General features: G+C 43.0%; 1 protein-coding gene across 1 annotated transcript in view; it reads left to right on the plus strand.

Moving 5' to 3' along the window:
• Positions 1-512: 512 nt before the first annotated feature.
• Positions 513-25,228, plus strand: part of Pspc1 (paraspeckle component 1) — a 69,292-nt gene continuing 44,576 nt past the window's right edge. Inside the window, exons 1-5 of the mRNA XM_042685463.1 lie at positions 513-1,069; positions 6,866-7,167; positions 10,284-10,379; positions 12,648-12,844; positions 24,554-24,638. Of these exons, the coding sequence (XP_042541397.1) occupies positions 698-1,069; positions 6,866-7,167; positions 10,284-10,379; positions 12,648-12,844; positions 24,554-24,638 (1,052 nt within the window). The 5' untranslated portion in view covers positions 513-697. The remainder of the gene's footprint in view (positions 1,070-6,865; positions 7,168-10,283; positions 10,380-12,647; positions 12,845-24,553; positions 24,639-25,228) is intronic.

Genomic DNA, 25,228 nt, shown 5'->3' on the forward strand with positions numbered 1-25,228 from the left:
CAGAAAGGGCACACACATAAACAACAATAACACAACATAAGCTGCATTTTTCATAATCATTGAAAATAATCTTTAATTTCAGGTGTTTTTTTTTTTGGCCAGGGCAGTACTTCTAGTTTTCTGGTGGTTAATTGCAGGTAGGAGTTTCCCCGACTTTCCTGGCCAGGGAAGGTTTTGAACTGTGATCCTCAGATCTCAGCCTCCTGAGTAGCTAGGATTGCAGGCAGGAGCCACCGTCGGAGGGCTGAATTTTAGTAGCTTTAAAAAATAAAGAGATGTCACACACTACTGCACGCAGCAGACGATTTATCTCGTAAGTAAAACCCGCACTCTCCTCTACGGTAGGATAAAAATCCGTATTACTCCAGACAACACAGGCTGTTTGGGCGGTAAAGCGCTCACCCTGGTGCGCACGCGCGTTTCGAATCAACGTCTCCCGCCGCAGACCTGCCTGCGCAGGCGCGTCGCGGAGGGGCGGGACCGGCGTCGGCGTCTCTTCTTCCAACTGCAGATTGTGGCAGCGCCATTTTGAACCTGCGGCTGGTGAGGGCGTGAGTTTCGGGAGGCTGGGCTACGGCCTCGGTTACCGGGCGGTGTCTCCCCTCACTTTCTCTGGTGTGTTTCCATAGATACTTGTGGAGACGTATCCGTCTTTACATCTAGGCTGGTATCCAGTGTCGAGGCGGACTCGTGGAAGATGATGTTACGAGGAAACCTGAAGCAAGTGCGCATCGAGAAGAACCCGGCCCGCCTTCGCGCGCTCGAGTCGGCAGCGGGCGAAGGGGAGCCGGCGTCCGCGGCGGCCATGGCGCTGACGCTGGCGGGGGAGCAGGCCCCACCGGGCCCCGCGCCCTCGGAGGAGCATCCCGAGGAGGAGGTGGGCTTCACCATCGACATCAAGAGTTTCCTGAAGCCGGGCGAGAAGACGTACACGCAGCGCTGCCGCCTGTTCGTGGGGAACCTGCCCACCGACATCACCGAGGACGATTTCAAGCGGCTCTTCGAGCGCTACGGCGAGCCCAGCGAGGTCTTCATCAACCGCGACCGCGGCTTCGGCTTCATCCGCCTGGTCAGTCCGCGCCCGCGCGGCGGCCCCGGGCCCGGGCCGGCTGGGGGGGCGGGGCGTCGCAAACGGCGTCGGGGGTCACAGTTTCCTTTTTTCTTTTCTTTTTTTCCCGTGTCCCGGTCTTAGGGCTTAAACTCAGGGTCTGGGCTGTTCCATGTTCCAGGGCTACTGCTGCTGCTGCTTCCCTCCACCCCCCCCCCCCTCCTTTCATAGCTAGCGCTCTACCACTTGAGCCCACACATCCACTTTCTGGCTTTTGAGTGATTAATTGGAGATAAGAGTCTTTTGACTTCCAACCCCGCTGGCTTTGAACCGTGATTCTCAGATCTTAGCTTCCTGAGACGCTGACATTATAGGCACGAGCCACCTGCTCCCAGCTGAAGTGATCTCTCTCTCTCTCCCTTCCCTCTCCCCTCTTGCCAGACCTGGGACTTGAACTCAGGGCCTGGGCGCTATCCCTGTGCTGCTTTTGCTCAAGGTTCGACCACTTGAACCACACCACCATTTCCGGCTTTTTCTGTTTATGTGGTACTTAGGAATCGAATCTAGGGCTTCATGTATGCTAGGCAAATACTCTACCACGAAGCCACATTCCCAGCCCCCAGAGTGATTATATATATATATATATATATATATATTTTTTTTTTTTTTTTGGGTCGGTCGTGGGGCTTGAACTCTAGGCTTGGATGCTGTCCCTGAGCTCTTCAGCTCAAGGTTAGTGCTCTACCACTTGAGCCACAGTACCACTTCCAATTTTCTGGTGATTAATTGGAGATGAGCGCCTCATGGTCCGAGATCCTCAGATCTCAGCCTTCGAGTATCTAGGATTACAGGTGTGAGCCACCGGCCCTCGGCCTGGAGTGATAATTCTTAAGAGATAAAATTAAAAGTTAGAGGGAAAGCTACACTATCTAGCTCTAAATTTCACAGAATGTGAGATTCCAAGCAGCAGACCTGCTTCTCTTTGCTCTCCAGCAGAGCCGCCATGCCTTTGGCATTAAACATCGTTATTTCTTGCCTCCAGCTCACTCCGCTTTTTACCTCGTACTAATCAGCTGCCTCAATCTCTGCCAGGCCAGTAACGGCTTAATGTTTATTTGTTAGGGAATCTAGTGTTTTTTTCCTCGTGTTCTTGGGATTGTGAATGGGGGGTAAAACAGGATGGATGATGATATACTACTTGTGTACCCCAGAATTACAATATTGTGCAACCTACCCCTTCTAATTTGAACTTCAGAAAAGATGTCTAATAATTTGTCCCTGTTTAATAACCTTTCTGTTTTTGGGATGGAGGTAGATTTGAGGTTCGAATTTAAGGCCTTGTATTTAGCTTTACAGGCTGATATCCTGCCACAGGAGTCACCCCGCCCCCCCCATCCCCAGCCCTATCCTTAACTTTTCTTTCTTTTTTTTTGTCGGTCGTGGGGCTTCACTCTGGGCCTTGGCACTGTCCCTCAGTTCTTCAGCTTAAGGCTAGCGTTCTACCCTTTGGGCCACAGTGCCACTTTTGGCTTTCTATTGGTTTATTGGAGATAAGAGTCTCATGGACTTTCTTGCCCAGGCTGGCTTTGAACCACGATCCTCAGATCTCAGCCTCCTGAGTAGCTAGGATTACAGGCGTGAGCCACTGGCATCCAGCTATCCTTAACTTTTCTATGTAGCATTTGTGGGGGTTACACTTAGGACAAAAAATTACTTTTTAACATTTTCCTGTACACTTTGTGGTGAAGATTTTTTTTTTTTTTGTTGGTCATGGGGCCTGAACTCTGGGCCTGAGCACTGTCCCTCAGTTCTTCAGCTCAAGGCTAGTACCCTACCACTTGAGCCAAAGCACCACTTCCAGCCTTTTCTGCTTATGTGGTGCTGAGGAATCGAACCCAGGGCCTTATGCATGCAAGGCAAGCACTCTACCACTGAGCCACTTTCCCAGCCCAAGATTGTTGATTATACAGTGCTTTTCTTTTCTTTTCCTTCCTTCCTTCTTCTCTCTCTCTCTCTCTCTCTCTCTCTCTCTCTTTCTTTCTTTCTTCCTTTTTTTTTTTGAGTCCTGGTACTGGGGCTTGGACTCTGGGCCTGGGCGCTGTTCCTGAGCTCTTCAGTTCAAGGCTAGCTCTCTACCACAGCGCCACTTCTGGTTTTCTGGTGGTTAATTGGAGATCAGAGTCTCACAGACTTTACTGCCTGGGCTGTCATGAACCATGATCCTCAGATCTCAGCCTGCTGAGTAGCTAGGATTACAGGCTTGAGCCACCTGCGCCTGGACAATCTACATTTATTTTTTATTTATTTATTTATTGGGTCCGGTCGTGGGGCCTGAACTCTGGGCCTGGGCGCTGTCCCTCAGCTCTTCAGCTCAAGGCTAGCGCTCTACCACTTGAGCCACAGCACCACTTCCGGCTTTTTTCTTTTTGCTTATGTGGTGCTGAGGAATGGAACCCAGGGCCTCATGCATGCAAGGCAAGCGCTCTACCACTGAGCCACCTTCCCAGCCCTTATTTTTTATTTTTGTCAGTCCTGGTTCTTGAACTCAGGGCCTGGGTGCTGTCTCTGAGCCTCTGTGCTCAAGGCTAGTGCTCTACCACTTGAGCCACAGAACCACTTGTGGCCTTTTCTTTTTTCTTTTTCTTTTTTTTTCCTGGTCGTGGGACCTGAACTCTGGGCCTGGGCACTATCCCTCAGCTCTTCAGCTCAAGGCTAGTGTTCTACCACTTGAGCCTCAGTCCCATTTCCGGCTTTTTCTGCTTATGTGGTGCTGAGGAATCGAATCCAGGGCCTCATGCATGCAAGGCAAGCACTCTACCATTGAGCCACCTTCTCAGACCAAACTTGTGGCCTTTTCTGAGTAGTTGTTTATTGGAGATAGAGTATCACAGACTTTCTTGCCTGGGCTGGCCTTGAACAGCGATCCTCAGATCTTAGCCTCCTGAGTAGCCAGGATTACAGGCAGGAGCCATCAGCACCTAGTTGCTATTTCGTAAGTTAGATAATGAGTACATTTCTCTTTTTTTTTGGACAATGTTACCCCTTCACTTTCCCCCTGTGTCCTCCCTCCATTCCTGTCCGTAAGTTACAAGTTTTTTGTGTTGGAAAGATTTGTCTATAAGAAATTAACATAGGAGGCTGGGAAGTTGGCTCAGTGGTAGAGCGCTTGCCTTGCATGCCAGAGGCCCTGGGTTCGATTCCTCAGCATCACATAAGCAGAAAAAAAAAGCCGGAAGTGGCGCTGTGGCTCAAGTGGTAGAGCGCTAGCCTTGAGCTGAAGAGCTGAGGGACGGCGCCCAGGCCCAGAGTTCAGGCCCCATGACCGGACCCAAAAAAAAAAAAAAAACAATAAGCAGAAAAAGCCGGAAGTGGTGTTGTGGCTCCAGTGGTAGAGCGCTCGCCTTGAGCTGAAGAGCTGAGGGACAGCGCCCAGGCCCAGAGTTCAAGCCCCACAACCAACAACAACAACAAAAAAAAAAAGAGAGAAAAAAGGAATTAACATAGGTATGGTAGGAAAAAACTGGGAGAGAGCAAGGGAAAGGGTGACATTGACCAAAAAGAAATGTACTCTTATGTAACAACCCCTCTGTATATTGCCTTTATAATAACAATAAAAAATTAAAAAAAATCAGCGCACAAGTAAATACATTTATTTATTTATTTTTGGTGCCAGTCCTGAAGTCAGGGCCTGGTTGCTGTCCCTGAGCCTTTTTGCTCAAGGCCATCACTCTACCACTTGAGCCACACCTCTACTTTCCACTTTTTTACTGGTTAATTGGAGATGGAGTCTCTTGGATTCTTCTGTCTGGGCTAGCTTTGAACTTCAGTACTCAGATCTCAGTCGTCTGAGTATTTCTCAGCTTCCTGAGTAGTTAGGATTATAGGGGTGAGACACTTGTGTTAAGCTATTTTTAGTTTTCTGAGGAACCCTCCATATGGATTTCAATAATATAGTAATTGCTGTAGTTTCATCCCCACCAACATCCCCACTCCTCATCAGGATTTGTTTTCTAGCTCTGTGTGTGTGTATACATGTGTACGTGTGTACGTGTACATGTGTGTACATGTACGTGTACTAGATCTCTGTTTCACTCAGCTTTTGTTTAAGTTTTTTTATTCATGATTGAGCTTCACCAATTTGCCATACCCCAAGTTCAGTTTTTTGCTGGTTAATCAGAGATAAGTCTCCAGGATTGGTTTGCCCTGGCTGGCTCTGGTTTTACAGACATTACCCATGTGTGTGCACGTGTGTGTGTGTGTGTGTGTGTGTGTACACACATGTGTGCGCGTGCACCTGTGCCAGTAAATGGGGCTTGAACTCAAGGCCCTCATTCTTTTTTTTTTTTAAGCGGTTGTGGGGCTTGAACTCTGGGCCTGGGAGCTGTCCCTCAGCTCTTCAGCTAAAGGCTGCTACTCTACCACTTGAGCCATAGCACCACTTCCAGCTTTTTCTGCTTATGTGGTGCTGAGGAATTGAACCCTGGGTCTCATGCATGCAAAGCAAGCACTCTGCCACTGAGCCACCTTTCCAGCCCAAGGCCCTCACATTCTTTCTTGGCTTTTTTGATGATACCTAGTGCCCTACTGCTTGAACACCTCAAAAGCTCCAGCTTTTTACTGGTTAATTGGAGCTATGAGTCTCATGGACTTTTCTGCCTGATCTGGCTTTGAACCTCTGTTCTCAGTTCTTAGCCTCTTAAGTAGCTAGGATCTCAGTTGTGAGCCATCAGCACTTGTCCATGGTTTTTGTTTTGTTCAGGATTTAATTCTGGATCCTTCTGTCTCAGCCTCTTGAGTACTAGGATTACAAGTATACACTATCCTGTCTGCTAAATTTTGCTGTAGTTTTCACATTTTCTATCCATTTTCATATATCAATTTGTGTGTGTGTATACAGACATAAGTGTGGAAGTATATATGTGTGTGTGTGTATGTATGTGTGTATGCGTATGTATATGTACACAGTAAACTGCACTTTTTGGAGACAGTAGTAAGAATCAAACCTAGAGCCTTGTACATGCTGTGTAGGCATTCTGCCATTGACGTATATTTCCACCACCCAGAACTACATATTTTAATTGTACCAGTTGATAAGTTTTACATCTGTTAAACTTGAAACCCTATACAAAAATATATTTTAATGCCCTAAGAAATTTCCTCATGTTCCTTGCTATTCCCAAGTCCTCCTTACAGCATTTTAATTCAAGCCTCCATTCCTAAAATCTAGCTTTCAGAATTGTTAGATTATATGGCAAATTAGGTAACAAAGTGCCTGACTTTTATTCATTAAATGCTTGCTACGACTAACAATGTTGAGTTAAAGAAAAAAATAAAATGATTATTTTGTTCATTTATAAAAATATTTCTATAGATAGATTGGTATTTGTTAAGGGTACTCATTTTGAGCCATTGTGAACATTTTAGGTACTGAATAAAGAGACAGTTTTTCATTGGGTATTATTGTATTTGTACTCTTCTCACATAAGCATATAAAGTTTCTAAGTCTTCTGGAAGCTGGGCGCCGGTAGCTCTCGCCTGCAATCCTAGCTACTCAGTAGGAGGTTGAGATCTGAGGATCACGGTTCCAAGCCAGCCTGGGCAAGAAAGTCCGTGAGACCCTTACCCCCAATTAACCACCAGAAAACTGGAAGTGGCGTTGTGGTTCAAGTGATAGAACACTTGCTTTGAGCTGAAGTAACGAGGGACAGCTCCCAGTCCACAGTTAAAGCCCCGTCACTGACCCCCCCAAAAAAAAATTGAACGAAAAACCACTATTTTAAATTTCTTATTAAAAAGCTATTTTTTCCTCTTAAAAAGGAATCCAGAACACTGGCTGAAATTGCAAAAGCAGAATTGGATGGCACCATTTTGAAGAGCAGACCCCTCCGAATTCGCTTTGCTACACATGGAGCAGCCTTAACTGTCAAGAACCTTTCTCCCGTTGTTTCCAATGAGCTTCTAGAGCAAGCATTTTCCCAGTTTGGTCCTGTAGAGAAAGCTGTTGTGGTTGTGGATGATCGTGGTAGAGCTACAGGAAAAGGTTTTGTAGAATTTGCAGCAAAACCTCCTGCACGCAAGGCTCTGGAGAGATGTGGAGATGGGGCATTCTTGCTAACAACGTGAGTTAAATATCTTTTTGTTCATTTAAATGTGAGTTCTTCCTGTTTTGTTTCTTTTTTTTTTTTTGTCTTCTTGGTTGTGGGGCTTGGACTCTGGGCCTGGGCACTCTTTCTGAGCTTTTCAGCTCAAGGTTAGCACTCTATCACTTGAGCCACAGTGCCACTTCCATAAATGTTATTTTTTGTATCTTTTCTTGTAGTTCCTACTACTGTTTTAACATATGGTAAGTAGGTGTTGTGGCAATATTCAGTAAAAATAAGAAAGTTTTGTGTATTACTAGGAATCATGAGAAGTAATCTTTTAGGAAATGTTAGCTTTATTGGGGTATAACTCATATATTAAAAAGCACTCCTCTGTGTACGTGCGTATGCTAGGACTGGGGCTTAGCTTTTTCCATTTAAGACTAGCTACAGCTGAGTGTCAGTGGCACACGCCTCCTGAGTAGGCCGAGATCTGAGGATCGAGGTTCAAAGCCAGCCCAGGCAAGGAAAGTCCATGAGACTCTTATCTCCAATTAACCACCAGAAAACAGCAAGTGGTGCTGTGGCTGTGGCTCAAGTGGTAGAGCACTGTTCTTGAGCTGAAGAGCTGAGGGACAGCACCCAAGCACCCAGGCACAGAGTTCAAGCCTCACAACTGACCAAAAAAAAAAAGACTACACCTCCACTTCTGGCTTTTTTACTAGTTACATGAACATTAAGTGTTTTGGATTTATCTTCTCAGGCTGGTTTCCTCCCCCCCTCCCCCCCTCCCCCCCTCCCCTTTCTGTGTCCAGTTTTGAGGCCTGAACTCTGTCCCTCAGCTCTTCAGCTCAAGGCTAGCGCTCTACCATTTGAGCGACAGCGCCACTTCTGGCTTTTTTCTTTTTGCTTATGTGGTGCTGAGGAATTGAACCCAGGGCCTCAGGCATGCAAGGCAAGCTCTCTACCGCTGAGCATGTTCCCAGCCCCTCAGGGTGGTTTTCTAACAGTAATCCTCAGATCTGAGCCTCAGTAACTATGATTACAGGTTTGAGCCACCAGTGCTCAGCAAGTGCACCTTTTTAAATGTGCTCAATGAGTTTTAATATTTTTAGTATTACCACGATAAGCAAATTGGAAAATTTCCATCATTCTACCAAAGTGGTTTTTTTTTTTCTTTTTGGTTGGTTGTGGAGCTTGAACTGTGGGCCTGGGCACTGTCCCTCAGCTCTTCAGCTCAAGGCAAGCGCTCTACCACTTGAGCCACAGCACCACTTTCCAAAGTTGTTCTGTTATTCCACATTCTTCCCCTGTTATTAAAATTTTATCTAGAGTAGTATTAAATGAAACGATATACTGTACATTGTTGTGTCATATGGTTTCTGATTGCCATAACAGTAATGAGATTTCAACCATATTGTGTGTACAGTACTTGGTTATTTTTACGGCTCATTCTACTTTATGGAAATAACTATAGTTTCCCTGTGGCCTGTGTTAAGATAGTTGAGTGTTTTTTTTTTTAAGGCTGGTCCTATGCTTGAATTCTGGGCCAGGGCACTGTACCTGAGCTTTTTTGCTCAAAACTAGCTCTCTGCCACTTGAGTCACAGCTCTACTCCTGAATTCTCGGTATTTAGTTCGGGTTTAGAGTCTCTCAGACTTCTGCCTGGGATGGCTTTGAATCATAATCTTCAGATGTCAGCCTCCTGAGTAGCTAGGGATGAGCCACCAGCACCCAACTTGTTCATATTTTTGATGATGGCTAATCTTACTGGGATGGGATAGAAACTCAGTGTTTTGACTTGCATTTCCTCTATAATTATTGACCATTTCCTCCTGTGTTTATTGACCTTTCTTCTGAGAAGTGTCTATTTAACTCCTTTGCCCATTTATTGGAGTGATTTTTTTGGGGGAGTTTACTTAATTTAGCTCTTTGATATTTGGTATATTAGGCCCTTGTCAGATGTCTAGCTGCTAATGATCGCCCATTCTGTAGGTTCTTTCTAGCCTTGTAATTATGTCCTTTGCTGTAAACAAACTTTTTAGCCAGTTGCAATCCCATTTGTATATTCTCAGTTTGCTGCTCAGAAAATTCCTGCTTGATATTCATTCTCTCTCTCTCCTCTCCCTAACTTGCTTCTTGAATGTTCTGTTTTGTGCCCACTGGGTTTTCCCTTTTGCTGGCTGCTTTAGGTTACATTTTGGGCTTTAGCTTTGTGTGTTTGTGTGTGCACATTGTCCCTTAGCTTTTTGTTCAACGCTTGAGCCATACCTACACTTCTGGCTTTGGCTTTAACAAATGCTATTCTGAACAATAATATTAGACAGTGAGAGTGACAAGCAGAGATGAATCGTTTGAATTGAATTGTGAGATGTGATGTGATGATAGGGATTACATATATAGAATGTGGTAGATATACATTTAAAACTTAGTGGTCATGGGGCTTGAACTCTGTGCCTAGGCAATGTCCCTGAGTTCTTTAGCTCTTCTGCTCACAGCAAGCGCTCTACCACAGGGCCACTTCCGGTTTTCTGGTGGTTTGTCGTGGATAAGAGTCTCATGGATTTTCCTGCCCAGGCTGGCTTTGAACCTCAGTCCTCACATCTCAGCTTCCTGAGTAGCTAGGATAATAGGCATAAGTCACTGGGTGCCTGGCCCCATTTAAAACATTTTATTGAACTTAATTATATTGGTTGTGCTGGCTCATAATTAGTGACTTATGTACTTCAGTGTTTATTCACCTATATCTGACTCAAAGTGTTTATTGACTGATTTTATGAATATAGAATACTTGCTGAGACATTTTTGTTAACCCAAACATTTTTCCAAGTATATGTCTTTAACAGAAGATGTTTGGAAGAGGGATTGGGAATGTGACTTAGTGGTAGAGTGCTTACTTAGCATGCACAAAGCCCTCTGTTCAATTCCTCAGCCCCACATAAACAGAAAAGGCTGGAAGTGGTACTGTGGCTCTAGTGATAGAGTTGTAGCCTTGAGCAAAAAGAAGCTCAGAGACAGTGCTCAGGCCCTGAGTTTAAGCCCAGGACTGGCAAAAAAAACACAAAAACCCAAAACCAAACAAAAACAAAAGATGTTTGGAAGAGATTATTCATGTTAGACGCTATATTGTTATTAATGCCTTTTTTCTTTTCCAGTACACCTCGTCCAGTCATTGTGGAACCCATGGAGCAATTTGATGATGAAGATGGTTTGCCAGAGAAACTAATGCAGAAAACTCAACAATATCATAAGTAAGAATTGAATAATAAAGAATATTTAGGGTGGGGGAGGACTTGGTGTGGGGAGGATGGGAAGGGGAAACAAAGGAGGAGCTACAATGCTTGATAAGAAATGTACTCATTATCTTGCCCATGTAATTGTACCCCCTCTGTACAGTATTTTCACAATTAGAATATTTGGGTTTGTGCTATTATAATTGTTACCAAATATTACTGATTTTAAGGTGTTCTGTTTAGTCATATAATCTGGTTTGGAATAATTTATCCATCCCTTCTTTCCTCTCTTCCCCTCTCACTTGCTTCTCTTCTTTTTTCCTTTGCTTTGTTTTCTCGTTTCTCCCCTCCTTATTTGCTAGGCAAGCATTGTACCATTTGAGCCATACCCAAGCCCTTTTTTGCTTTGGTTATTCAGGGAATGAATGTATCAAGTTTTACCTGGAGCTTTTATCAGACTGCACTACTACTTAAGGCTTTCTGTGTAGTTAGGACCACATGTACATGTCACCATGCGTGCCTTATTAATATAGAATTGAGTTCATTTGGATTGGCCTCCTGAATATCTGGGATTACAGGCTGTTATACCTGGCCTTTTTTTTTTTTTTTGGGTCCGGTCGTGGGGCCTGAACTCTGGGCCTGGGCGCTGTCCCTCAGCTCTTCAGCTCAAGGCTAGCGCTCTACCACTTGAGCCACAGTGCCACTTCCGACTTTATGCTTTTTGCTTATGTGGTGCTGAGAAATTGAACCCAGGGCCTCAGGCATACAAGGCAAGCACTCTACCACTGAGCCACCTTCCCAGCTCAAAATAGATTTTTTTTTTTTGGTCAGTGGTGGTTTTTTTTTTTTTTTTTAAATTATATATATCAGGCCTGGATGCTGTTCTTGAGCGTCTTTTCCTCAAGGCTAGCACCCTACCAATTGGTGCTGAGCCACAGCACCAATTCTCTCTTCTTCTGTTTATGTGGTGCTGAGGAATTGAACCTAGGGCTTTATGCATGCTAGGCAAGCATTCTACCACTGAGTCTCATTCCCAGCCTCTGCCTGGCTTTAAAAAAAGTATGAGTAAAATTTAACTGTTTGTTTTCATAACTGTAGCAGGGCTTGATGGGTAGGGGGAGATTCAGAAATCATTGAAATGTACATCATGTGAGTATAATTCTTCAGTTTATATGCTTCAGGTGTACTGGAAATTAAAAGGACACTTTGGGTGTATGGGAGGAATAGAATGGGGTCTGACTAGTTAAATAACCTGGCATAGAGGAAAAACTCTTTTTGGAGATTAAAAAAATAATTTGTCCTTGGCGACAGTGACTCACACCTATAATCCTAGCTACTCAGGAGGCTGAGATCTGAGGATGGTGGTTTGAAGCTAGCCTCGGCAGAAAAGTCTAGACTTTTTTTTTTTTGGTCAGTTGTGGGGCTTGAACTCTGGGCTTGATCGCCATCCCTGACCTCTTCAGCTCAAGGTGTGCTCTCTATTGCTCTATCAGCTTTCCTGCTTATACTTGTCTCAAACTGGGATTTTCAGATCTCAGCTTCTTCAGTAGGTAGAAGTACAGGTGTGAGTAATTCACCTTGCTTTATCTCTCTTATCACTAATAGAAAAACTGATTTTAAGGCAGTTAACATAGACGTGATGTGTGTGTGTGTGTGTGTGTGTGTGTGTGTGTGTGTGTGTGTGTGTGTGTGTGTGTGTGTGTGTGTGTGTGTGTGTGTGTGTGTGTGTGTGTGTGTGTGTGTGTGTGTGTGTGTTTTATGGGGCTTGAACTTGAGGCCTGGGTGCTGTCCCCGAGCTCTATGGCTCAAGGGTACAACTCTACTTCCAGTTTTTGAGTAGTTACTTGGAGATAAGAGTCTCATGGGGACTTTTCTGGCCAGGCTGGCTTCTAATAGCAATCCTCAGATCTCAGCTTCCTGAGTATCTAGGATTACAGGCATGAGCCACTGATGCCGGGCTTGATCTGTGTGTTTTAGACCCTCCCCTTCCTCCATGTATATTGAATGAAATTCCAAAGGCTTTATCCATGCTAAGGTCATGGTATGTTGTAACATTAAATGCATACGTTTAAATTCTGGTTCCATTACTCACTAGATAGGCATTCCTTGATCAGTTTCTTAAACTCATATTCACTGAATCCATATCTTTACCATGAAATAATTAATCTGTTGGACAGAATGTCTTGAATAATAATAAGTGCTCAATAAATGGTAGTTGTTGTTATTGTTGGTTGTTATTTTTCTTTAGTATATATTTCTTTTTTTTTTTTTTTAATGTAATTTTAGGGAAAGAGAACAACCACCACGATTTGCTCAACCTGGGACATTTGAATTTGAGTATGCATCTCGATGGAAGGCTCTTGATGAAATGGAAAAACAGCAGCGTGAGCAGGTTGATAGAAACATCAGAGAAGCCAAAGAGAAACTGGAAGCAGAAATGGAAGCAGCTAGGCATGAACACCAATTAATGCTAATGAGGCAAGGTAAAAAAGGCCTTTCATACAGATGTGATTTTTTTTTTTTCCCTCTCCATAAAAGGATATTTGTGTCCTACTGATAGGTATTACTATTTGAACTACCTTGTAGGATTCCAGTGTTGGAAGTGATTATAGCAACAATAAATTTTTTTTAGCTAGTCCTGAGGATTGAACTCAGGGCCTGGGCACCGTCTCTGAGCTTTTTTTGCTCAAGGCTAGCATTGTACCACTTGAGCCACCTTATTCTGTTTGTATGGTGTTGAGGAATCAAATCCAGGGCTTTATAAGGCAAGCACTCTACCACTAAACCACATTCCAAACCCCTCCTCCCCCTTTTTAAAAAAAATTAATGGAAGAGAGGTCCTGTTTATTTTTATTTTTTTGTTGGGTGGGGCTTAGTGGAGGCGTGGACACTTGCTAACCCCCATTTCTTCTGCTCAAGGGTAGCGCTCTACCACTTTGCACTACAACATCACTTCTGGTTTTCTGGTGGATAATTGGAGGTAAGAGTCTCATGAGGGCTGGGAAAGTGGCTCAGTGGTTGAGCGCTTGCCTTGCATGCATGAGGCCCTGAGTTCGGTTTCTCAGCACCACATAAGCAAAAAGAAAAAAGCTAGAAGTGGCGCTGTGGCTCAAGTGGTAGAACGCTAGCCTTGAGCTGAAGAGCTGAGGGACGGTGCCCAGGCCCAGAGTTCAGGCCCCGCGACTGGACCCAAAAAAAAACAAAAAAAAGAGTCGTGACTTTCCTGCCCCAGGAGGTTTTAAATCTCAGTCTTCAGATCTCAGCCTCCTGAGTAGCTAGGATTATGATGTGAGCCACCAGTGTCCAGCGAAGACCTCTTTACAAATACAAAAAAAACCCCCAATAACCCAGAAACTTCTCATAGAAAATGTATGAGATCAGAAGTGTTTCAGATTATTGAGTTCTGGGTTTCAGTTTTTTTCTTTTCTTTTGTTTTCTTTTTTTTTTTTTGCTGGTCTACCACTTGAGCAATAGCACCAATTTTGGCTTTTTCTGTTTATGTGGTACTGAGGGTTGAATGCAGGGCCTTATGCATAAAAGGCAAGCACTCTACTACTAAGCCATATTCTCAGCCCTATGCTAGACTTTCCTGTCCAGACTGGCTTCAAACCTCCATTCTGTTTTTATTGTTGTGATAGTAATAAATTATAATATTAAATATAGATTATAATAATAAATTACTATTAATTCTGTGGCTTGAACTCAGGGCTTGGGTGCTGTCTCTGAGCTTTTTTACTCAAGGCTAGTACTCTTTTCTCATGGACTTTCCTGTCTTGCCTGTTTTGGAACCATAATCCTCATCATATCTCAGCCCTCTGAGTAACTTGGATTATAGACATGAGCCACTGGTGTTTAACTATAGCTGTCTTTGTTTTGTTTTGTTTTGTTTTGTTTTGTTTTGTTGGTGGTGGGGCTTGAACTCAGGCCCTAGGCACTGTCCCTCAGCTCTTCAGCTCTATCATTTGAGCCACAGCAACACTTCCGTCTTCTAGTGGTTTTTTCGAGATAAGAGTTTCATGGGCTTTCCTGCCTAGGCTGGTTTTGAGCTACAGTCCTCAGATCTCAGCCTCCTGAGTAGCTAGAATTACAGGCATGAGCCACCGGGGCCTGGCTAGTTGTCTTTTTTTTTTGTCAGTCGTGGGGCTTGAACTCTGGGCCTGGGCGCTGTCCCTCAGCTCTTTAGCTCAAGGCGAGTGCTCTGCCACTTGAGTTACAGCGCCACTTCCGGTTTTCTGGTGGTTTATTGGAGATAGGAGTCTCACGGTCTCTCCTGCCCGGGCTGGCTTTGAACCGCTATTCTCAGATCTCAGCCTCCTGAGTAGCTAGGATTACAGGCGTGAGCCACCAGCGCCCGGCTGGCTAGTTGTCTTTTTATAGCCATTTATATTGTTGCAGCTCTTCCCTTGTCCTTAATTTTCCAAAATTTTCTTAGTTATTCCTGTCACTGATGTTTTTCACTATATATATTTGTTCTTTTTTAAAGTAAACATCTGATTAATTGCTACTTCGTCCTTACAGTTTTTGCTTTTATGTCTTATTTTAGAAGGATCTTGCTATACAGCAGACTCACCTCTTGATGTTTATACTTCAGCCTTCCTAGTATATGTTGCTTTTTAAAATTGTACATACCCCTGCATGATAGTACTGGGGCTTGAATGCGTGGCTGGTTCTCTGTCACTTGAGCCACTTCTCAAGCCTTCATTTTCCTCTGGTGTTTTGCAGATATGAATCTGGAGGATTTTTCTATGTCTGCTGGCTTTTGAATCTCAATTCACAGATCTCAGCCTACTTAGTACCTAGGATTATTGATATTAGCCATAGGCACCAGCTTCTGTTTTGTTATATTTAAGAGATAGGCTCTTATAGTGTTGCCCATACAGGCCTCAAATGACAAGATTCAGATGGTTTGCTGCTTGTCACCTGCTCCCATCTTTGGTACTGGGAACTCATGGTCCAGTTATCTCCCTAAGCATTTTTTGCTTAAGTTAGAGCTCTACCACTTGAACCAGTTCCTGCTTTTTTGGTGGTTAATTTTGGAGATGGGATTCTTATGGACTTTTCCTGCCTGGGTTGGCTTCAAATAGCAACCCTTAGATCTCAGCCTCCTGAATAGCTTAGATATAGCATGAGTTACTGATGCTCTTTACCTTTTGATCATTAATATAGAAGCCAGTTTTATACTTTTTTTTTTTTATTTGGGTCTGGTTGTGGGGCCTGAACTCTGGGCCTGGGCGCTGTCCCTCAGCTCTTCAGCTCAGGGCTAGTGCTCTACCATTTGAGCCACAGAGCCACTTCCGGCTTTTTTCTTTTTGTTTATGTGGGCCTCATGCATGCAAGGCAAGCACTCTACCACTGAGCCACCTTCCCAGCCCCTTTTTTTCTTTTTTTTTTTTTTAATTGAACTTTACTGTAATTTTTTTTTTTTTGGTTGGTCGTGGGGCTTGAATGCCAGGCTGGGGCGCTGTCCCTGCACTCTTCAGCTCAAGGCGAGCGCTCTACTGCTTGAGCCACAGCACCACTTCCGGTTTTCTAGTGGTTTTTATTGGAGATAAGAGTTTCCTGCCTGGCCTGGCTTTGAACCGCAATCCTTGGATCTCAGCCTCCTGAGTAGCTAGGATTACAGGCGTGAACTACTGGTGCCCAGCTACACAGTGTTAACTTTCTATCATTTTTTTTTTTTTTTTGGGTCTTGTCATGGGGCCTGAATTCTGGGCCTGGGCACTGTCCCTCAGCTCTTCAGCTCAATGCTAGTACTCTACCACTTGAGCCACAGCGCCACTTGCGGCTTTCTTCTTTTTGCTTTTTTGGTGCTGAGGAATTGAACCCAGGGCCTCACACATGTAAGGCAAGCACTCTACCACTGAGCCACCTTCCCAGCCCGAGCTATCAGGTATTTTGTTACTACTTTTTCCCCTTCCATTATATTCTTGTAGATTATTTTGTTTGGAATACCTTTGTACTTATAACTCAAGTAATAGAAGTGTGTGTATATACTTTAAGTGATAATTCCTAAGCAAAAGAAAATAGAGCTATGTTTGTTTCATCATTTTCCTTTTCCTCTCTTCTCTTTTTTTAAAAAATTTCCAGTCTGAGACTGAGACTCTTAACTCTGTACTTGACATTTTTGCTCATTGGTTAGTGCTCTACTAACTGAGCTATGTCTCTAGCGCCCCCCCCCCCCCCCCCCCCCCATGTATGCCTGGCCCACCCTGTGTATGCCTGGATGCTGTCTCTGAGCTCTTTGGTTCAAGGTTAGCACTCTACCTCTTTGAGCCACAGTTCCACTTCTGGATTTTGAGTGGTTAATGGGAGGTAGTCTCAAGAGGACTTTTCTGCCTGTCTGGCTTCAAACCATGAGTAGCTAGGATTACATGTGTGAGCCACTGGTGCCTGGCTTTTTTTTTTTTTTTTTTAAATAGTGCTAGGTTTCAAACAAAGAACCCCCCATGCTGTGCTCATAGTAGGCATGTGTTCAATACTCAACCACACCTCATAACTTCTTGTCTGTTTGTCTCCCTTCCTCCCTCCCTCCCTCCCTCCCTTCCTCTCTTCATTCTTTCATTCTTTCACCAGTCATAAAACTTGAACTCAAGGTCTGGGCACTGTCCCTTAATTTCTTTTGCTCAAGGTTAATCCTCTACCACTTGAGCCACAGTGCCACTTCAAGCTTTTTCTGCTTATGTGGTACTGAGGACTTGAACCCAGGGCTTCATGCATGCTAGGCAAGCACTTTACCACTAAGCCACATTCCCAGCCTCTACTTTCATTTTTCATTTGTTGGGATTTCTGACATTGATTTAGTATTTTTTACTGATAAGCCTCATAAAAATTTCAGCCCTGTTTTTGTTTTTGTTTTTGTTTCTGATACTGGGGCTTGCAAATAAGGTACTGTCTCTGAGCTTTTGTGATAAATATTAATGCTGTACTACTTGAGCCACAGCTCCACTTTGAACTCTTTGGAAGCTCATTGGAGATAATAGTCTATGGACTGGGATTGTAAGCATGTTCCAGTTGGTAAGAGTGCCAGCCAACGAGTGAAAGTGGTTGCAGGTATCCAGTTCAAGTCCTAGTCTCGGACATGGGAAAGAGGAAGGAAAGAGTCCTATGGACTTTGCTGCTAGGCCAGCTTCAAATCCAGTTCCTCAGATCTCAGCCTCCATAGTAGCTATGATTGTAAGTGTGAGCCACCAGTGTGTGAAAGTAGGCTGAGGCATGATGTTTTTCTTCTTTTTCTTTTTCTTTTGTCAGTCCTGGGGCCTGAACTCTGGGCCTGGGCACTGTCCCTCAGCTCTTCAGCTCAAGGCCAGTGCTCTACCACTTGAGATACACTGCCACTTCTGGCTTTTATTTGCTTATGTGGTACTGAAGAATTGAACCCAGGGTCTCATGCATGCAAGGCAAGCATTCTACCACTGAGGCCACCTTCCCAGCCCATGATGTTTTTCTTGTTTTTCTTTTTGCCAGTCCTGGAACTTCAACTCAGGTCCTGGACACTGTCTCTGAGATTTTGCTTAAGGCTAGCACTCTATCACTTAAGTCATAGTACCTCTCTGGTCTTTTCTGTTTGTGATACTGAGGAATTGAACCCAGGGCTTCATGCATGCTAGGCAAGCACTCTACTACTAAGCCACCTTCCTAGCCCTTAGGCATGATTTTACTGTATGTCTTCTCACTGATCTTTCCGATTTTTTAAGAATAGCATACAAGCAGTATTTCTTGAGCTGCTGGATGTTTTAAATTTATAAAGTTGAAAGGTATAAAGTTTCTTTTTTCCTTTAAGTGATTAATAGTTTTATTACCTTCTTGAATTAGTGTTTCTGCAGTGGTGCTAAAAGTAATCCTGAATTTGTATTGTACTTCATTTATTACATCATTCTGCCTATCTTTGTAGTTATGTCTTGTTAATCATAATATCTCAAATTTTCCTTGATACTAACTAACCTTTCAATCTTTAGTTTCAGATTTTACAGATTAGAACTGTTAGATCAAAAGGTATACATTCTGTTTTCATGAAGTATAAGATATTAAAAAAGAAATTTCTCATTCTAGGAAATCTTCTGTTTTATATTATCTAGACCAGTTTTTAAATATGCTTTACTGGTATCAGTCAAGGAAGCTTTTTGGGCTTTGTGTTTGTTGCTAATTTCTTTCTTCTTCTAATTTTTTGTTTTGTTTTGTTGGTCACAAGCTTGAACTCAGGGCTTGTGTGCTGTCCCTGAACTTTTTTTTGCTCAAGGCTGAGTACTCTACCACTTTGAGCCACACTGCCAATTCCTGTTGCTGATTTTTGTGTATATTCCTTTCTATTCCCTTTTGCCTTTTTTATGTTTATGATATATTGACATTTGTTGTGTAAGGATTTCAGATATATTAAGTAGTAACAAGTAATGATTGTACAACTAATGCCTTCACATCTGTGGATGCTTGTGAATTATTTTCTTAATTTCTAACTTGTCGTTTTTCAGATTGTAGGATTAAAAACACCTCTGGTAACCATAGTCTATCCCCCCCTTTTTTTTTTTTTTTGTTGGTCGTGGGGCTTGAACTCTGGGCTTGGGTGCTGTCCCTGTGCTCTTCAGCTCAAGGTGAGTGCTCTACCACTTGAGCCATAGTGCCACTTCCAGTTTTTTAGTGGTTTATTGGAGGTAAGAGCCTCACAGACTTTTCTGCTTGGGCTGGCTTTGAACTGTGATCCTCAGATCTCAGCTTCCCGAGTACCTAGGATTACAGGCGTGAGCCACTGGTACCTGGCTAGTCTATCGCCCTTTATCCAAGGAGGATGCAGTCCAAAGAAGGCTGAAACCTATTATTTTTCCTTATGTTAATATGTTTCTATGACAAGGCTTCTAAGTCAAGAACAATACAGTGACTAATAATAAAATGGAAAAATTATAAGAATATAAGAAAATACTTAAAACCTGTCAATTGTCTATTTCTTGAATTTTCCATGTAGTTGACTAGGTGATCCCAAGGTTAATAATTTATCAAATAGCAGTTTTAGGCTCATGATTGACCTTCTAAGTATTGGGTAATTGTGTTTACCTGCTTATTTGATTGTTGAGCCATTATGCTCATTGCACTCTCTACTTCCTTCCTTCCTTCCTTCCTTCCTTCCTTCCTTCCTTCCTTCCTTCCTTCCTTCCTTCCTTCCTTTCTTTCTCTTCCTTCCTTTCTTTCTCTTTCTCTCTTTCTTTCTTTCTCCTTTCTTTCTCTCTCTCTCTCCTTCCTTCCTTCCTTCCTTTTCTTCCTTCCTTCCTTCCTTCCTTCCTTCCTTCCTTTCTTTCTTTCTTTCTTTCTTTCTTTCTTTCTTTCTTTCTTTCTTTCTTTCTTTCTTTCTTTCTTTCTTTCTTTTTCTTTCTTTCTTTCTGTCCCTTCCTTCCTTCCTTCCTTCCTTTCTCTCTCTCTCTCTCTCTCTCTCTCTTTCTCATTGTGAAAGTACCATACAGAGGGGTTACAATTACATGGGCAAGATAATGAGTACATTTCTTATCAAGCATTGTTGCCCCCCCCCCTTTGTTTCCCCTTCCCATCTCCCAACCTCCCCCCCCCCCACCTTCCCCCTCTCTGTTGTTGCATTGCCCCAAGGATTGAATGAAAGGCCTTGAGTATGCTTGGCAAGAGCTCTCTTACTGAGCCAAACTCCAACCCTAATGCAGTTTTCTCAAATGGCTTGATTTAAAAGTGTACAATTAGTCAGGAGTTGGTGGCTCACGATTGTAATCCTAGCTACTCTGGAGGCTGAGATCTGAGGATGAAGGTTCAAAGCCAGCCCAGGCAGGAAAGTCCATGAGACTCTTATCTCCAATTAAACACCAGAAAACTGGAAGTGGCGCAGTAGCTTAAGTGGTAGAGCATAATCCTTGAACTGAAGAGTTGAGGGACAGTGCCTAAGCCCAGAGTTCAAGCCCCACAGGTTACCCTCCTCCTCCCCCAAAAAGTATAAAATCTAGTTGTCACAAAGAACACAATTTATCTTATTACTTTTCATAGAGGAATAAATATGTATTTTCATATTGTTGTAAATGGTAGATTAGTTCAGAACAAATCCATGGATAAAATTGTTATAGGATGTGTTGTTTTAACTTTTTTGGATTGTTTATAATAATAGGACAAGTCTCATACTGACATTTGTTGAAGTATTTTCCTTTTGAGTGTGCAACTAGGTTGCAAATTTCTTTTTTTTGGTCAGTCATGGGGCTTGAACTCTGGGCTTGGGTGCTATCCCTGCTCTCTTCAGCTCAAGGCGAGCTCTCTACCGCTTGAACCACACTGCTACTTCTGGTTTTCTAGTGGTTAATTGGGGATAAGAGTCTCATGGAGGGCTGGGAAGGTGGCTCAGTGGTAGAGTGCTTACCTTGCATGCATGAGGCCCTGGGTTCGATTCCTCAGCACCACATAAGCAAAAAGAAAAAAGCCCGAAGTGGCTCTGTGGCTCAAGTGGTAGAGCGCTAGCCTTGAGCTGAAGAGCTGAGGGACAGCGCCCAGGCCCAGAGTGCAGGCCGTACAATCGGACCCCCCCCCCCCCCCAAAAAAAAAAAAAAAAAAAAAAGAGTTTTATGGACTTTTCTGCTCAGGCTGGCTTTGAACCGTAACCGTGATCCTCAGATCTCAGCCTCCTGAGTGTGAGCCACCAGTGCCTGGCTTAAGTTACAAATTTCTAGTAAAATCACTAGGTTTCTCTAGCTAAAATCCATGATAGTTTGTGTGATTCTCAGTGTTCATACACATAAAAAAATCTGGATACCATTGAGCATAAACATACTTGATCCATATTCCTGGAGGTTTTTTTTTTTTTTTTTTGTTTTGGATCTGGTCGTGGGGCCTGAACTCTGGGCCTGGGCGCTGTCCCTCAGCTCTTCAGCTCAAGGCTAGTGCCCTACCACTTGAGCCACAGCGCCACTTCCGGCTTTTTTCTTTTTGCTTATGTGGTGCTGAGGAACCGAACCCAGGGCCTTGAGCATGCAAGGCAAGTGCTCTACCACTGAGCCACCTTCCCAGCCATTCCTGGAGGTTTTGATATGATTGGTCTTAGAATAAAAAGATTTTAAGTAATTCTAATGAATAGTTATTTGCTAACTAATAAATACATAATTTTAGCTGGGCACTGTGTTTCACACCTGTAATCCAGCTACTTAAGAGGCTGAGATCTGAGGATTATGGTTTAAGTTCTACAACTGGCCTCCCTCTACCCCTTTTCCCTCAAGTGTGTATGTGTGTGTGTGTGTGTGTGTGTGTGTGTGTGTAAAATTCTAATGTCAAAGGCCTATTGAGTGCTTTTTTATCCCTTCCTGATCCTGGGGCTTGAACTCAGGGCCTGGGTTCTGTCCCTGAGCATCTCTGTTCTCATTGAGCCACAGTGACCCTTCCGGCTTTTACTCAGTCTAATTTGTTCGAGATAAGAATCTTACAGGGGCTGGAAAGGTAGCTCAGTGGTAGAGTGCTTGCCTTGCATGCATGAGGCCCTGGGTTTGATTCTTCACCACATAAGGAGGAAGTGGCGCTGTGGCTCAACTGATAGAGCTCTAGTCTTGAGCTGAAGAGCTGAGGGACAGCGCCCAGGCCTAGAGTTCAGGCCCCACAACCAACGAAAAGAAAAACAAACAACAAGAAAAGAGTCTCACAGATTCCTGCCTAAATGGAGATCCTTAGATCTCAGCCTTCCGAGTAGTTTGGAATATAGGCGTGAGACACTAGCTCCCAGCTCATAATTTAACTTGTATTTCACTTCTGAGTGTAAGAATTTATTTTAAAAACACGCTGTTGAACTAGGTGCTAGTGGTCTTTAATCTCAGGAGCCTGAGATTTAGGATTGCAGTTCAAAGCCAGTCAAGTTTTGAAAAGTTGCTGAGACATTTTTTTTGTTTTTTGTTTTTGTTTTTTTCTAATGCAAGTCCTGGGGCTTGAACTCAGGGCCTTACCTCTGTCCCTTAGTTCTTTTTTCTTTCTTCTTTTTTGGTGTTGGTGATGGCCCTTGAACTCAGGGCCTGGATGCTGCTCCTAAGCTACTTTTGCTAAAGGCTCGCATTTTACTTCTTGAGCCACAGCCTTACTTCCTGTCTTTTCTGAGTGGTTGATTGACGATAAAGAGAGTCTCATGGGGTCTTTTCTGTTCAAGCCTGCTTTGAACTGTGATCCTTAGATTTCAGCCTCCTGATTAGCTAGGATTACAGGTATGAGCCACCTGTGCCTGGCTCTGAATTTATTTTCATCTTACTTTGGAACTCCTGTTCTTGTTATGTTAGGGATTAATGATAATAGTTAAAGCCTGGGGTATGGTATAAGACTTTGTCTCAAAAAAGCAAAACAAAAAAAAGTTGCTTTTCTTTGTTTTTTTTTTTTTTTTGGGTCTGGTTGTGAGGCCTGAACTCTGGACCTGGGTGCTGTCCCTCAGCTCTTCAGCTCAAGGCTAGCGCTCTACCACTTGAGCCACAGCACTTTTTTCTTTTTTCTTATGTGGTGCTGAGGAATCGAACCCAGGGCCTCATGCATGCAACGCAAGTGTTCTACCACTGAGCCACCTTCCCAGCCCCGCTTTTTTTAATATTAGTATTCAACCTTTTTTTTTTTTCTTTCAAGGATTTTTCTTCATTGCCCTTTGAATAACATTGATTAGTGTAAAAGTGATCTTGTGCTGATTTTGTTGGGAGGGATTTTATGCCATGAAACTTTTTTTTTTGCCAGTCCTGGGGCTTGAACTCAGGGCGCACTGTCCCTGAACTTGTTTTGCTCAAGGCTAGTCCTCTACTAATTGAGCCACAGCGCCACTTCTGATTTTTTTTTTTTTGTTTATGTGGTACTGAGGAATCAAACCCAGGGCTTCGTGCATGCTAGCAGTCACTCTCCCACTAAGCTACTTTCCCAGCCCTGCCATGAAACTATTTTATTTCTGCTTTTTTGTGGTTTCTTGGTTTTCTTATGTTTTGGTTCTTGTTATGTGGTATTGAGGTTTGAATTCAGGATTTGTCACTTGCTAGACAGGTACTCTGCCACTTCAGCCCCCTATCTAGTTTTATTAATACATCTGCTGACTGTGCTGATCCTAGTTCTTAAATAAGAACTAAGTTCTTTTTTTTTTTTGGGTCCGGTCGTGGGTCCTGAACTCTGGGCCTGGGCTCTGTCCCTCAGCTCTTCAGCTCAAGGCTAGCGTTCTACCACTTGAGCCACAGCACCACTTCCAGCTTTTTGCTTTTTGCTTATGCGGTGCTGAGGAACCGAACCCAGGGTCTCAGGCATGCAAGGCATGCAGTGGTAGAGTTACCACTGAGCCACCTTCCCAGCCCCAAGAACTAAGTTCTTAAGCTTTACTAGTGACACTTATGGTTAACATTTTGATTTTCAAATTTGCTGCTAAAAATCATTGTGATCTTAAAGTTGTAAATGAATGTGTTAATATATCTACAATTCATAATTTTTGTCTGATAGTTTATTTTTCCTTCTCAGAGAGGATAGATTGATTGATTGATAGATAGGTCCATAGATAGAACATGCTAACTTCTAATTCATTATCTTCCACAGCCTATCTCAGCATTAGGATTATAGACACGTGCTGCCATGCCCAGCCAAACCACAAGTGTTTTTCCCTTTTTTTTTTTTTTTGTCAGTCATGGGGCTTGAACTCTGGGTTTGGGCGCTGTCCCTGCAGTCTTCAGCTCTAGGCAAGCACTCTACTGCTTGAGCCACAGCGCCACTTCCGGTTTTCTATTGGTTTATTGGAGATAAAAGTCTCAGGGACTTTCCTGCCTGGGCTGGCTTTGAACTGCAATCCTCAGATCTCAGCCTCCTTGAGTAGCTAGGATTACAGGTGTGAGCCGCTGACCCCCAGCTACAAGTGTTTTTCTTTTCTCTTTCTGTGTGTATTTTGTGTGTGTGTTGGGGAGTGGGGGTATAGGGAACAAACTCAACAGCATAGTGGGTAAGTGCTCTATCATAGTTATATCCCTAGCATTTGTACCATGCTTTATGTTGAAACAATTAGTACAATTTCTAACATAAAGAAGAATTCTACTACTCTTTTGAAAGTAAACTAGTGCTGAAAAGATAGTAGTTTGATTGTGTAGCTTTTATAATTAAAAGATTTATAGGAAAAATGTGTTAATATTAAGTTACTAAGTATCTTGTCATTAATAGACTATACTTTTTGATATAATAGCAAAAAAAGGCAAAAATATTAATATACAGTTAATATTTTATAGATCTAATGAGACGTCAAGAAGAACTCAGACGCTTGGAAGAACTCAGAAACCAAGAGTTGCAAAAACGGAAGCAAATACAGCTCAGGTAAAACATCATCGCTTCTTGATCATATGTAGAAGATTTTGCCACAATTTAACACAATTCTGTGTTGTTCTTTGGATTTTTTTAGCTGGCAAAGGGCATTTTGATTGCATATAGTTTGAAATTAAATAATAACAATAGTAATAATTTTAGTGTAAGAATATTTAGTGATTGAAACCATTTTTCCAGAATGTTTGAGTTGACATTAGTTTTTGTTCTTTTCAAACACATAAAACTACTATGCCTTTATGCAGTTTTACAATTGCTTAAAAATATTTGTGGTAGGGCTGGGATGTAGCTCAGTGGCAAAGCAGTTGCCTAGCAAGTGCAATGTCCTGGGTTCAATCCCCAGTACCAAAAAAGAAAAGACAAGATTAGCCTGATATGAAAGTTAAGGAGATTTGAGAGTGGTTGATCCAAAATGTACAAATAAACACATGTTGACATTGACTGTTATCTCTACTTACCTCTACTTACATTCACAATTTTCCTTTGTCTTAAGTATTTCATTCTGAAATATAATGGAATAAACATTACTCTCATAATGCTAAAGTTATAATAAGAAAATGTTCTAAACAATGATACGATAGATA

This window comes from Dipodomys spectabilis, unplaced genomic scaffold, assembly GCF_019054845.1.
Source record: "Dipodomys spectabilis isolate Male_0828 unplaced genomic scaffold, ASM1905484v1 ptg000095l, whole genome shotgun sequence".
NCBI lineage: Eukaryota > Metazoa > Chordata > Mammalia > Rodentia > Heteromyidae > Dipodomys > Dipodomys spectabilis.